The following is a 13,821-nucleotide window of genomic DNA, read 5'->3' on the forward strand; positions in this document are numbered from 1 at the left end:
CGCCGCCCCCCGCAGGGGGCGCCACAACCCCACCCTGAACTACATCTCCCAGCGGGCCCCGCGGCCCGGCCCCCCCCCCTCCGTCCTCACCGCCCCCTTCCCCTTCCAGGACTACAACTCCCGTCGTGCCCCGCCCCCCGGCCCCCCCCCCCCGCCCCCCCCCCCCCCCCCCGCCGCCGCCATGGGGGCCGCCGTCTTCTTCGGGTGCGCGGGCATCGCCTTCGGGCCCGCGCTCGCCCTCGTCCTGCTGACGGTGGCGGCGGAGCCGTTGCGGGTCATCATCCTGGTGGCGGGGTGAGGGGGCCGGGGGGGGGGGGGGGGCCGCCCCGGGGGAGGCCGCCCCCATACGGGGTGCCCCTTTGGGGAGGCTGCCCCTTTGGGGGGCGTTTGGGGGTCTCTGGGGGGCCCCGGGCTGTGAGGCAGCCTCTGGGGTTTGGGGGGGGGGGGTGGGGGGGGGGGAAGGGGGCTCGGGGAGGCTGCCAGGAGGGATTTGGGGCGAGCTGTGGTGAGGCTCAGCCTCCCCTCTGGGGTCTTCCATTTCTCCTGCGCCTCGGCGCTGGTCTGAGTCGGTCCCCGCAGCCCCCGACCCCCCAGGACGCGCTTTTGGGGGCTCCCCACATCTGCCTCTGCCAGCCTCAATGCCAGGGAGGTGCCTGGAGGCCGTGGCCTCCCCCCCCACTAACAGGGCTTTAACCCACGCAGCCTCCGCCCGGTGGCACCGTCCCTCGCGTGGGGGCCGGCCAAGCTGCCAGCCCTTCTTTGTGGCTTTTTGGGTGCCGCGGGGAGATGGGGGGGGCACTTTTTTGGGTGCCATGGGGAGATGTGGGGGCACTTTTCTTCTCTCGAGGCCGGGCCTCCATTTGGCCTTCACTGGGCGTAGCGCCGAGCGCCTCGGAGGGCAGCAGCTGTCCTCGGAGAAGGTTGTGGTGGCCCTGAAAGGAAAAGGGAAGATTTCGGTCTCCCAACCCGTTTGATTTTTCAGCCGCCTCCTTGAGCCAGGACCTGTCCTGACCCGGAGCCAGGACAAAGCCGAGCAGCCTCCGATCGAGCCGTGCGTCCTCGTGCAATTCTGGCCACTGGCTCGCGAGGGGAAGCACCGCAGGGGGGTCCCTGTCTCAGCTCCTTGTTCCTCTCCCTCCGCAGGGCGTTTTTCTGGCTGGTGTCGCTGCTGCTGGCGTCCCTCATCTGGTTCGTTTCCGTCCACCTCAGCGACCGGGAGGACGCCAAGCTTCAGTACGGCCTCCTCGTCTTCGGGGCGGCCGTCTCCGTCCTGCTGCAGGAGGCTTTCAGATTCGCCTACTTCAAGCTGCTGAAGTAAGAGCCCGGCTGGGGGCAGCGCTCCTCACAGAGCCCCCGTGGCCGGCTCCCCAAGCATCCCTCGTCCGCGGCCCTCTCGGGTTCGGGTCGGCGCCAACTGCTGCTTTTTGTCCGGGCAACCCCCCAAAGCCTCCTTAGATCCTGCACCGGGGCTTTTCTCTCTTGCTCCTGACTCGTTTATAACCCCCCCGTCCCCTCTCCCGTTTGCGAAAGCTCCCTCTGCAGCGCAGAGCCCCGTGCAGGCCCGGTTCCTGCCCGCCTGCTCACGCTCTCTCCCCTTCCCGAGCAGGAAAGCGGACGAAGGCTTGGCCACGATCAGCGAGGACGGCCGGTCGCCCATCTCCCTCAAGCAGATGGCCTACGGTGAGCGCGAGCCCGGGCAGGCGTTGGGCACCCCTTGGCCTCTGTGCGCTCCTGGCAGCGGGACGCTCGGCTTTCAGAGACCCGCGGCAGCGACCGTGAGGCCACCGGGTTCACTCGGCCTCCCCGATTCTCTTTTCTGCCTTTCCCTGGGCAATCTGGGGAGCGGGGAGCGTCTGCGGGCACCGAGAGTGCTGGTCTGAGTGGGTGGGGACCTTAAAGGTCGTCTAGCTGGCGATGTGTCCCGCTGATTAATTTGCTACTTGAGTTTTCTTCCTGGCGATCTGTCTGTGCATCGTTAAGGGCCTCAGCCTGGTTCTGCTCCCGCACCCCCAGGGGGCTGCGAGCCCCCAGGGCGGGCTGAGGGGCCGCGGGCTGCGGTGTAGCCCAGCCACGGTCGGTCTCGGCTGATTTCCTTCTCCCTCCGCAGTGTCCGGCCTGTCCTTCGGCATCATCAGCGGCGTCTTCTCCGTCATTAACATCCTGGCTGACTCCATCGGGCCGGGCATCGTCGGGATCCACGGGGACTCGCCGTACTACTTCATCACCTCCGGTGAGGCCTGGGGGCAGACGCGGAGCCGCGGGCGGGGCTCTCGGCCGCTTGTTGCAGCTCTGCGCGGCGGAGCCCGTGGCGTTCGCCCCCCGAAGCAGTCGCACGAGGCACAATTTTGCCACTGGCGCCTCCCAAACGCGTGAGGGAGCCCCCCCCCCCCCCCAAAAAAAAAAAGCCCAGCAGTCGGTGGAGGTGAGGCGGTGACGCCGTGTCGCTCTCTTTTCCCCCCCGCAGCGTTCCTCACCATGGCCGTGGTTCTGCTCCACACCTTCTGGGGAGTGATTTTCTTCGACGCCTGCGAAAGACGCCGCTACTGGTGCCTGGGGGTGGTGGTCGCCAGTCACCTCGCCACGTCGGGGCTGGTGAGTTGGATGCGCCAGGGGCTCCCCCCGAAATGAAGCGGCCGTTGGCGTCACCGGACGCCCCTCTGGGGACAGGGAGGGGACCGCGGGAGCACCCAGCGGCGTTTCCCGCTCCCTAAATCTCTGCCTGGGAGGTGGGGCGAGTCGCAGCCCTCCCGGTGCGGCTCCAGCCCGCTCGGGGGAAGCGGGATTTAAGCGGGGCTAACGAAGGCCCGCGGGGTCAGCCGGAGGATTAGCCGCTAAGCTCCTGGTGGGAAACCTCGAGGCAGGAATTTGAGGCGGGCTTACCGGAGCTCCGCCGCGCGGGGGGCTCCTGGCTCCGCCGTCGCCGTGCTCCCGTTTCGGGAGGGCTGCGGAGGCGGCGGGCGGGCGGCGCCGCTCCTCACCCAGCTCTCTGTCCCCCCCCCCCGTCCCCCCCAGACGTTCCTGAACCCCTGGTATGAGGCCAGCCTGGTCCCCATTTACATCATCACCGTCTGCATGGGCGTCTGGGCCTTCGTCACGGCCGGGGGCTCCTTCCGCAACGTCCTCAAGTGCCTCTCCTGTAAGGGCCGGGCTGGGCAGGGCGGGGTGGCTGGCACGGGGCGGGGGGGGAGGGGGGGTCACCGTTGGCAAACGGGGATTTTCTGGGGGCTCTCTGCGTGTCCCACGGGTGCGCGGGAGGCTCGGGCACGGCTGCCGGGGCGCGGGGATGACCGCGGGCCGTGGGGACGCGAGGACGGGTCTCAACCTGGCCCTGCCTCCCTCTGGGGTGGTGGCCGCATCTCCTGCCTGATCAGGGTTTCTATGAACCGCCCCCCCCCCCCAAAAAAAAAAAAATGCCCCTGCCCCCCTCTGTTGCCGACCTCTCGCCCTCCTCATCCTCGCTCTGCCTGGGACTTTTCTCCCCCCCCCCGCCCCCCCGCAGGTAAGCAGGAGGCCGACAGCCGCGTGATGCTGTACTCAGCGCTGCAGGTGCCTTTCGAGGAGTGAGCGTCGACGACGGCAGCCCTGCCCGCCCGCGCCGCCTCCGCCCCCCAAGTGCCCCCCTCTCGGCAGCTGGACGATCCCGGGGCTCCGAGCGGCACCGGGGCGATGCCCCCCCCGCCCCCCCCCACACCCCCAACCCCTGGACCGGGGCAGCCTCCGCGTGGGGCCTCGGGGAGTTTTTGTTCCTCCCAAGCTCCCGGCCGGCTCCGCCGGGCAAGGCCGAGCCCTCTCCGCCCGTCCTGCCCCGGGGCTGGGGCACAAACTTGGCTCCGAGCCCCAGGCCCTTCCCCGCGTCCCTCTCCGGGGGGGGGGGGGCTTTTGGGGCCGTCCGTGTCCCACCCTTGCCGTCGCGCCCCCGTTAGCTTCGTTAGCGACTTCCCGTTAGCCTTTCCTTACAGGGCACCCCCTCAGGGCAAGCGCGGGGTGGGAGAAGATCCCGGGGACAGCCCCAGGGCTGCTGCGGTGCCACCGGGCTCGGGGCAGGGCCCCACCCTTGTCCCCTTTCCCAGCGTGAGGGGCTGTGAGGCTCCCCCCCCCCCCCCCAGAGCATCCCGTACGGTCCCTGGGAGCGGGGCGATCGCTGAGGGGGTTTTTGGGACCCCCCCCTCTGCCCCCCGCCGCTCGCTGCTCTCCCGTTTGGGGTCTTTTCTAAGCGTCTGGGAGCGCTCGTTACCCTGCTGCGTGCATTGTGGGGGGGGGGGGGGAGTGGGGGGGTGTTAAATTATTTTTCTGATTGAGAGTAAAACCCTTTTAATAGTGACTGCGTGGCACCGAGGAGCTTCGTGGGATGGGGTCGGGGTGGGAACGGGGTCGGCGACTCCCCCCCCCCCCCCCTCCTGCTCTGCTCCCAGCCCCTGCGCGGGGGGGGGGAAGGGGCTTGGCGTGCAGCGGGGGCAGGGCAGGAGCTGCCAGCCTTGGGGGGGGGGGGATGGGGGCGAGCCCCCCCCAGCACCCTTTTTTCTCGGGGGGAGGGCGGGGGGGGCGGCTGGGCGCATCCTGGCTCAGGGCCGGTGGCTCTCGGCCGAGCGGCGCGAGGAGGCTTTGAAGACGACGTCCTGGTGCTGCCTGCTCCTCGCGCTGCCTCGGGGGAGAAGGGCCGAGGTGAGAGCCCCTCGGGATGGGGGGGGGGGAGAATTGGGGGGGGTCCTGGCCCCCCCCCCCGCCGGGACCAGGGCTTGTCGGGGGGTGGGGGGGGGGGGTCGGCTCTCACCGGAGCCTCTTGCTCACGAAATGGACGGCGAGGAAGAGGCCGAGGCAGCCGAAGACGGTGCCGAAGACGATGGCGACGACTTCACCTGCGTGACCCCACCCCCCCCCCCCCCCCCAAAAAAAAAACAAAAACAAACGAAAAAAAACAGCTCGGAGGCTTGGGTGGGGGGCAAAGGGATGCCCCCCCGCACCCCCCCCAGCCTCTCTGCCTGTGCCGTACCGGTCGAATATCCCTCGGGACCTGCAAGGGGAAGAGCCACTGCTGCCCACCGCGGCCTCGTGCCCTTGCTGGGGGCTCCGGGGCTGTTGTGGGGGGGGGGGGGGGAGCCGCTGTGTGTGTCCCCCCCCCCTCATCCCACCCCGTCCCCTGGGGCAGCTCTCACCGCTGGCGAAGGACGACAGCACCAGCCGCTGGTTGAGGTCCTGGGGGGCCCGAAAATTCTCCTCCAGCCGCTCGGGCGCGGGCTCGTCGGCCGCCGTGGCGTAAAGGGAACCCCGCAGCTGCTCCAGCTGAAACGGGACGCGGGGGGGGGGGGGGGGCTTCAGGGGGTGCCCCCCCCCCCCCCTAAATTCCCCACCACCACCACCACCCCAAAGCCTGTACCTGGGCCCGGCCGATGCGGACGGGCTGCTGGAAGACGGTCCAGAGGACGCTCTGGAAGCAGGGCGGGGTGGTGAGGGAGCCGTTGTAGCGGTAGTAGCGGTCCAGGCGCTCGGGCAGCAGGTCCCGCACGCTGAAGGAGGGGACGGAGGTCGTCTGCCCTGCGAGAAAAAGTGGGGGGGGGGGGGGGGAACCGGTTTGAGACCCCCCCCCCCCCCCAGGAGGTGCCGCCCCCGCTGTCTCCCAAGCGCTGCCCCCTCGCTCGCGCGGCGCCGCCTCACCGGCGTAGCGGATGCTGCCGAGGTGGCTCAGGATGTTGTCGTAGGCTGGGTTGGGCTCGTCGCCGGCCTGAGCGGAGAATTTGGGGGTGGGGGGGGGGGTCAGGGCCGTGCCGACGGGGTTTGGGGGTGGCTGGGGGGGGGGGTCCCGACCCGCGTACCTCCAGCAGGACGCCCAGCACGGCCAGCCCGGCCGCGTGGTGCTGGGCCTCGCTGGCGTTGGCGTAGCGCTCGGCGTCGTAGTGCACCACGTGCATCTGCGGGCGCAGGGGGGGGGGTCCCCCGGTGTGCCCCCCCCCCCAACCCCCCCCAGCTGGTGCCCTGCGTCCTGCCCCGGCCCCTTCCCGCGCCCGTTCCCAGTTCCCGCAGCAGGACCCCTTCCCTCTGCACCTGATTCCCACACCCGGACCCGTTCCCAGACCCCGTTCCTGCGCCTGTTTCCCGCACCCGGACCCGTTCCCGCTCCTCTTCCAATGCGGATTCTCACCCCCAGACCTGTTCCTGCACCGGATTCCAACCCCCACCCCCATTCCCGTGCCGATTCCCACACCAGGACCCGTCCCCGTACCCGTTTCCCAGCCCCAGACCCCTTCCTGCACCCGTTCCCATGGGGATTCCCACACCAGGACCCGTTCCCGTACCCATTCCCCAACCCAGCCCCATTCCCGCACCCGTTCCCGTGCTGATTCCCACTCCAGGACCTGTTCCCGCGACCGTTTCCCGACCCAGACCCATTCCCACCCCAGGCCCTGTTCCCGCCCCCCTTTCCTGCACCCAGCCCCGTTCCCGCACCCGTTCCCATGGGGATTCCCACCCCAGGCCCTGTTCCCGTGCCCGTTTCCCGCACCAGGACCTGTTCCCGTGCTGATTCCCACACCAGGCCCCGTTCCCGCACCAGCCCCCCACCCTAACCCCAATTCCACACCGATTCCCGCACCGGGCCCCGTTCCCACACCAGATCCCACCCTGACCCCAGTCCCGCACCGATTCCCACACCGGGCCCCCTTCCCGCACCAGCCCCCCACCCTAACCCCAATCCCACACCGATCCCCGCACCAAGCCCCCTTCCCACCCCACTCCCGCCCCCTTCCCCTCCTACCCCCGCCAGCAGCCCCCCCCTCGGGGGCCACCCCCGTACCTCGGCGGGTGCCCGGTACCCATCCAGGAGGTGCTCGGCCCCCCCATTTCGGCCCCAATGGAAATGGAGCTGAGCGGCCGCGAAGCTGCGGGGCAGCCCCCCCAGGCGCAGCGAGGGCGGCAGCGCCAGCACCGCTATATAGGGACGGGGGGGTACACGGGGGGGGGAACGGGGCGGGGGGGGGCGCTGAGCTGGGACCCCTATGAGCACCCCCACGTCGTGTTCCCCCCCCGGTAGCCGCTCACCGGTGTGGCCGTTGTTGGCGAGGCCGAAGGCGGCGGCAGGGGGGCGGCCGTAGCCCACGGGGCGCAGGGGGGGCAGCGAGGGGTCCGGCAGCGCCCGCCGCGTCCCGATGTCGATGGGGGATTGGGAGCGGCCCCCGCACGCTGGGTGCCCCTCGGGCCAGTGCCGCTGTCCCCGGGGACCTGCGGGCACCGGGCCCCCGTGGGTTCCCCCCCCCCCACCTCTCGCAGCCACGCTCGGGCCCTAAATACCCTCATTTCCCCCCAGTTTCCTCCCCCCCCCCCCCCCCAATTTCCCCCCACCCTATAAAAAAACCCCAAAACCCAACCCCATAGGGACGTTCCCACCGCCCGCGAATCTTTTCGGGGAGATTTTGTTCCGGGTGGGGAAGCGGGGACAAAGCTGCCCCGGGCTGAGCCCGCAGCGACGGCACCCGGGGGATCCCCGTCCCCTGGGGGGGGGGGGGGCACCGGGGGGGGGCTTAACGGGGATTTGGCCAGACCCTAATTGGATTTGGCAGCCGGAGCGGGGCCCCGCGCCTTACGTAAAGGAGCACAATGGGCCCATTGGAGCGCACCGGTGGGTGGTTTTTTTTTTTTTTGGGGGGGGGGGGGGACACACACAAGGATATGGGGGGGCTGTCGCCCATGCAGCAGCGCCCCAATTTGGGGGGGAAACGGGGGTTTTAGGGGGGTGGTCGCCCACCCGGCGTCTTCCCGAACTGGGGGGAACGCTGCATGGGGGGGGGGGTGTCCTCGGCTGGACCCCTGCTTCTGGGGGGGGGGGTCTGGGATGGGGACACGGGAGGTTTGGGGGGGGGGGGGCAGGGATGGCCCCCAGGGGTGCTGACACCCCCCCCCTCCCAGCCCCACTCACCCTCGTACGTCCAGTGGGGACCTGCGGAGGAAGGAGAGGTGTTGGGGGACTCTTGGGGGGGGGGGGCAAGGTTTTGGGTGGGGGGGCCCCCTCCCCATGCCCCCCCCCCGAAACTGGGGGGGGGGGAGCTGCAGAGTGGGGCGAGCTTGCCGGGGGCAGCTGAGCCCCGATTTGGGGGGAATTCCTGAGGAAATGGGAAAATGGGGGAGTGGGGTGCTGGGGGGGGCGGGTTGGGGTGCTGGGGGGGGGGGCACTCACCAGTGGGGAGCGCGGGGGCCAGGCCCCCCAGGAGCAGCAGCAGGGTGCGCAGCATGGTGGGGGGGGGGGGGGGGGCAGTGGGGCCGGGTGCCGTCGGCCCCCGCTTTAATACCCCCGGGGGGACGGGGCCCCCCCGAGTGGGGGGGGGATGGGGAGGGAGGGAGAGGTTGGGGAGGGGGGGAGGGGGCGGGGCTGGGGGGCTCGGAGGGGGCTGGGGGGTGTAGGGGGTCCTGGGGGGTGTTGGGGGTCGGGGGGGGGACTTAGGAGGTGTTGGGGGGACGTTGGGGGTCTTGGGGGGGCTTGGGGGATGTTGAGGGTCTTGGGGGGGCGTTGGGGGTCCTGGGGGGCGTTGGGGGTCCGGGGGGGGGCTTAGGGGGTGTTGGGGGGGCATTGGGGCTCTTGGGGGGGCCGTTGTTGGGGGGGCTTGGGGGATGTTGGGGGTCCGGGGGGAGGCTGGGGGGGGGGCCCGGAGGGGTGTTGGGGGTCCTGGGGGGTGTTGGGGGTCCTGGGGGGGGCTTGAGGGATGTTGAGGTCTTGGGGGGAGGTTGGGGGGGGACTCAGGAGTCCCGGGGGGGCTTTGGGGGGGGGGGTTGGGGGTCCGGGGGGGGGCTGGGGGGCGCTGGGGGTCATTGGGGGGCCGGGGGGGCTCCAGGTGCCGGGGGGGGGCTCAGGGGGCACTGGGGGGGGGGGTGGCGCTGCCCCGCCCCCTCTCCTCCCCTTCTCTCCCCGCCCCTCCCCGCGTGCCATCGCGCGCGCTCCCGCCGCCCCCGCGCGCTCCCGTTCCCGCGCCCGCCCCCGCGCGCGCCTCCCGCCCCGCCCCGCCCCCACGTGGGCGCACACGCGCCTGCCCCCCCCTCCCCCTCCCCCGCCCATTATGTAACGGGCGCCGAGGCGAGGCCGCGCCCTCCCATTGGCTGCGCCGCCCGCGACGCAATCCGGAGGCCGCTTCCCATTGGCCTTCCGGGGGGGTGGGCGGTACCCAGCTTCCGCGTGGCCACATGGAGGGGCGTGGCCGCGGCCCTCCCCCTCGCAGCCAATGGGCGCGAGGCGGCCGCCGCATTGGGCACGGCGGGCGGGCGCGCCACCCAATGGGGGGCGAGGGGGCGGGGGGCGAAGCCGAGGCCCCGCCCGCTGCCGGGGGCGAGGCAGCCAATGGGAGCGCGGGGGGGGCGGGGCGCCGCGGGAGGCACGTGCGGCCGTGCACGTGTCCGCGTGGGGCGGCCGCGGCCGGGGCGGAACCGGCGCCGGGACCGGGCCCGAGACGGGGACGGCGGGGACGGGACCGGGACAGCGGGACCCGGACCGGGACCGGGTCACCGGGACGGGGACGGGGGCACCGGGACGGGGGCACCGAGGTAGTGGCACCGGCACCGGGACATCGATACCGGCACCGGGACACCGGCACCGAACCGGGACGTCAGCACCGGGACCGGGACATCGAGACCGGGAGCGAGCAACCGGCACCGGCACCGGGTCCAGACATCGAGACCGGCACCGGGACACCGGGACCGGCACCGGGACACCAGTACCGACACCGGCACCGGGACATCGATACCGGCACCGGGACCGGCACCGAAGCGGGACACTGACACCGGGATCGTGACATCGGCACCGGGACGCCGGCACCGGGACCAGGACCCGGACATCCACACCGGGACCGGCACCGGGACACCCGCACCGGGGCACCGGGACACCGATCCCGGGACACAGACACCGGCACCGGGACAGGGACGTTGGCACCGGCACCGGGGCGTCCACGCCGGGACCGAGAGATCAGTACCGGGACGTAGGCACCGGGACCCCGGGACGTCGGTACCGGGACAGCGACACCGGCACCGGGCCACCGGCAGCAGGTGGGGGCGTGGAGCCGCCGGTACCGGCTGCCGGGGGTGGGGGGGGGCCCGGGGGGGCGGCACCGGGAGGGGAACCCCCCCCCCCCGAACCGCGCCGAACGCCGGTTCCATTTTTTACCCGAATTTTCCCTTTTTCCCCCTTTTTTTCAGGTGATTCCGCCCCGTTTCGGGGGCGCCCCCCCCTCTCCCCCCCCCCCCCCCCGGATCCCCGCCATGGAGCCCTCGGGGGCCCCCCCCCGCGGCAACGACGGCGGGGCCGAGGCGGGGACACCCCCCCGGAGCCCCCCCCCGGAGCCCCCCCCGGAGCCCCCCCCCGGGACCCCCCCGGAGCTCCCCCCCGGGCCCCCCCCGACCCCGCGACGGTCCCCAGGGACCGGACCGGGGCCGCAAGCGGCCGCCGGGGGGGCACCGGGAGCCCCCCCCCGGGGGGAAGAGGCACAAAACCGGGGAGCCCTGCGCCGGAGCCGCCCCCGGCCCCCCCCCCCCCCCCGCGACCGACGGCGACCGCCTTTTTGCCCAAAAAGTGAGTTTTTGGAAGGAAAAAGCTGGGGGATGAAGGCGGGGGGGGGGGGGGCGAGGGGGGGGCCCTAAAAAAGCCCCCGCGTCCCGCGCTGCCTCGGCTGCCCCGCGGGAGGCTGGGGGGGGGTGGGGGGGTTTGGGGGGGGCTGTGGGGTTTTTGGGGGCGGTTTTGGGGTTTTTGGGGGCGCTGGGGGGGGTTTTGGGGTGGTTTTGGGGTAGCTGTGGGATTGGGGGGGTTGTAGGTTTTGGGGTGCTTTGGGGGAGACCATGGGTTTTGGGGGGGGGCTATGGGTTTTGGGGTGTTTTGGGGGGGCTGTGGGTTTTGGGGTGGCTGTGGGGTTTTTGGGGGAGGTTTTGGGGTTTTTGGGGGCGCTGGGGGGGGTTTTGGGGTGGTTTTGGGGCGGCTGTGGGATTGGGGGGGTTGTAGGTTTTGGGGTGCTTTGGGGGAGACCATGGGTTTTGGGGGGGGGGCTGTGGGTTTTGGGGGGGCTTCGGGTTTTGGGGGGCTGTGGGTTTGGGGTGTTTTGGGGGGGGCTGTGTGTGTGCTGGGGTTTTTGGGGGGGCTGCGGGTTTTGGGATGTCTGTGGGTTTTGGGGTGTTTTGAGGTGGGTTTGGGGAGGGCCGTGGGTTTTGGGGCGATTTGGGGAAGCTGTGGGGTTTTTTTTGGGATAGCTGTGGGTTGTTGGGGGGGGGGGGGGGAGCTGCGGCTCTTGGGGTGTTTGGGGGGGAGGGAGGGGGGGGGGAGCTGATCCCGGCGCAGCCCCCAGCGGTGACGGCGCCCCCCCGCCCCCCCCCCCCCCCCCCCCCCCCTCTGCCTCGCAGTGCCGGGAGCTGCGGGGCTTCATCCGCCCGCTGACGGAGCTGCTCAACGGGCTCAAGACGGGGCGCTACGACAAAGGTGGGCGCCCCCCCACCCCATGTGTCCACCCCAACCCCCCCCCCCAATGTGTCCACCCCCCCCCCCCCCCCCCCAAACCCCCCCCAGGAGCACATTTCCAGCGCCGGGCTCCCCGCAGGGCTCAGCACCTTCCAGCAGAGCGTGGCCATGGACCGGATCCAGAGGATCATCGGCGTCCTGCAGAAACCCGAAATGGGGTGAGCCCCCCCCCCCCCAAAAAAAAAAAAAAAAAGGTTTTGGGGTCCGCGGCCCCCCCCCCCCCCCCCCCCCTCCCCTTCCCCCTTTTTGGGGCCGGGGGGGGGGTTACGGGGCCGCTCTCCCTTCCCGCAGGGCGCGCTACCTGGGGACGCTGCTGCAGGTGGAGGTGATGCTCCGGGGCTGGTTCCCCCACGTCGCCCCCAAACCCGGTTCCCCCCCCGGAGCTCAGGACCGACCCCCCCCAAAACCCCGACCCCCCCGGGGGGGCCTGGGGACCCTCGCCCAGCCCCGTCGGCGTCCTCCTGCTCCTCCACGACCGCCTCCGAGCCCGCCGCGGCCCCCACGGGGACGCCGCCGCCGCCTCGGGGACGCCGCGCCACGGGGGGGGGGCCCCCCAAACGGCCCCCCCCAACCCGGACTGGACCCCCCGCCCCCCCCCGCGGCGCCGGACGCGTGACGAGCGCCTGGATTCTCTCCTGATTTTTATTTTTCTTCAATTTATTATTATTATTTTTTTTTTGGGGGGGGGGGGCGGGGGGGCCGCTTTTGGGGTGCCCCCAAACCCACGGACACGTGTGGGGTCGTTGTGTCCCCCCCCCCCCCCCCAGGAGCGCTGTGCCTTGCCCTGGCAGCGGAGCCCCCCCCCCCACACACACTTTTTTGGGGTCCCCGGGGGGGGAGGGGGGGGGACACGGGGGGCGGGCCCCCCCCGCAGCACGGCCTCGCCCCGGCCTTGTGCCTTCCCTGCATTTTGGGGGGGGGGGGGATGGTCCTGTGCCCCCCCCACCCCCAGCCTGATCCCAGCCCCCCCCCCCCCCCGGGAGCAATAAACGGCGGCGGGAGCGGCCGGGGCCACGCTGGTGCCGGTGTCCTTGTCCCCTTTTGGGGGGGGGGGGGGGTCGTATGGGGGGGGGATTTGAGGGTGGGGGGGTGCATCATGGGGTCCGGTGGGGCTGCAGGCCCTGCCCCCCCCCCCCCCCACGCCTGGTATCCCCTTGGGGGGACCCAGAGCCCCCCCTGCAAGGCCTGGTGTCCCCCCGGGGGTCTCACGGCCCCCCCCGGGTGTGGTGTCCCCCTCGGGGTCTCATGGGGCCCCCCCCAGCCCCAGTGTCCCCCTTGCGGGTCTCATGCCCCCCCCCCCCCACATCTCATGGCCCCCCCTCAGCCCCGGTGTCCCCCTGGGGGTCTCACGCCCCCCCCCCCCCCGTTGTGGTGTCCCCTTGGGGCTCTCGTGTCCCCCCGGGGCTCTTACGGCCACCCCCGTGTCTGGTGTCCCCCTGGGGGGGTCTCATGGCCCCCCCCATGGTTATGGTGTCCCTTCGGGGGTCTTATGCCCCCCCCCTCAGCCCCGGTGTCCCCCTGGGGGTCTTATGCCCCCCCCTGTTGTGGTGTCCCCCTGGGGGTCTCATCCCCCCCCCCCCCCCAGCCTCGGTGTCCCCCCGGGGGTGTCATGGCCCCCCCCCCCCCCATTCTGGTGTCCCCTGGGGGGGTCTCATGGCCCCCCCCCGGCTCTGGTGTCCCCCTGGTGTCTCACAGCCCCCCCCTGTTGTGGTGCCCCCCTGGGGGTCTCATGGGGCCCCCCCATGTCTGGCGTCCCCTGGGGGGGGGTCTCACAGCCGCTCCTCAGCCCCGGTGCCCCCCCCGGCGGTCTCACGCCCCCCCCCCCAGCCCCGCTGCCCCCCTCCCAGCTCCCCCCCCCCGCCCCCCTCAGACACCCCCCGCCTTCGCCCGCTGGGGGGGCGTGGCTCCAACAGGCCCCGCCCACCTCCCAGCCTCCCCCCTCCCTCCAAGCCGCGCTGCGGGCTGGCCACGCCCCTTCCCATGAAGCCACGCCCCCTTCGCTTAAACCACGCCCGTTTCCTCAAGCCACGCCCTCGAAAAGAGAAGGGGGCGACTTCCGCTTCCGGGGCGCGCGGCGGGGCAGCGGCCTGGGCGAGGAGCCCGGGGCGGAGGCAGCCGGGGGAGGCCCGGAGGGGACCGGGAGCGTCCGGGGGGGGGGGGGGCCCGGTCCGGTCCGGTCCGGTCCGGTCCGGTCCGGTCCGGTCCGGTCCGGTCCCGGCGCCCCGCAGCGGAGCCGCCGGGCCATGGCGAACCACCTGCGCTTCGTGGGCCGCACCGTCATGGTGCGCAACGGCGACGTGGACGCGGCCTACGGGGCCCTCAGCAGGTGCGGGGGGGGGGGGGGGCAA

General features: G+C 72.3%; 3 protein-coding genes across 4 annotated transcripts in view; 2 read left to right on the plus strand and 1 right to left on the minus strand.

Moving 5' to 3' along the window:
- The first annotated feature begins 139 nt into the window (after nt 1–139).
- APH1A (aph-1 homolog A, gamma-secretase subunit) lies at nt 140–3,797 on the plus strand. The gene is made up of 7 exons (XM_040538943.1): nt 140–294; nt 1,144–1,314; nt 1,607–1,680; nt 2,108–2,230; nt 2,465–2,592; nt 3,013–3,136; nt 3,500–3,797. The coding sequence occupies exons 1-7, from the start codon at nt 182–184 to the stop codon at nt 3,562–3,564; spliced, it is 798 nt and encodes a 265-aa protein (XP_040394877.1). The 5' UTR covers nt 140–181; the 3' UTR covers nt 3,565–3,797.
- A 500-nt stretch (nt 3,798–4,297) lies between these two features.
- Nucleotides 4,298–13,718, minus strand: CA14 (carbonic anhydrase 14). Its single transcript, XM_040538585.1, has 11 exons — nt 13,637–13,718; nt 7,907–7,927; nt 7,033–7,212; nt 6,788–6,921; nt 5,811–5,906; nt 5,653–5,719; nt 5,375–5,532; nt 5,154–5,280; nt 4,991–5,011; nt 4,772–4,856; nt 4,298–4,638 (listed from the first exon to the last, which is right to left on the minus strand). The coding sequence occupies exons 1-11, from the start codon at nt 13,716–13,718 to the stop codon at nt 4,563–4,565; spliced, it is 1,047 nt and encodes a 348-aa protein (XP_040394519.1). The 3' UTR covers nt 4,298–4,562.
- The window catches only part of RPRD2 (regulation of nuclear pre-mRNA domain containing 2), a 30,863-nt gene continuing 30,715 nt past the window's right edge, over nt 13,674–13,821 (plus strand). For both annotated transcript variants that reach the window (XM_040538893.1, XM_040538895.1), the window contains exon 1: nt 13,674–13,799. The gene's annotated coding sequence lies outside the window, so the exon portion shown is untranslated. The remainder of the gene's footprint in view (nt 13,800–13,821) is intronic.

Source organism: Cygnus olor, chromosome 28 (assembly GCF_009769625.2).
Source record: "Cygnus olor isolate bCygOlo1 chromosome 28, bCygOlo1.pri.v2, whole genome shotgun sequence".
NCBI lineage: Eukaryota > Metazoa > Chordata > Aves > Anseriformes > Anatidae > Cygnus > Cygnus olor.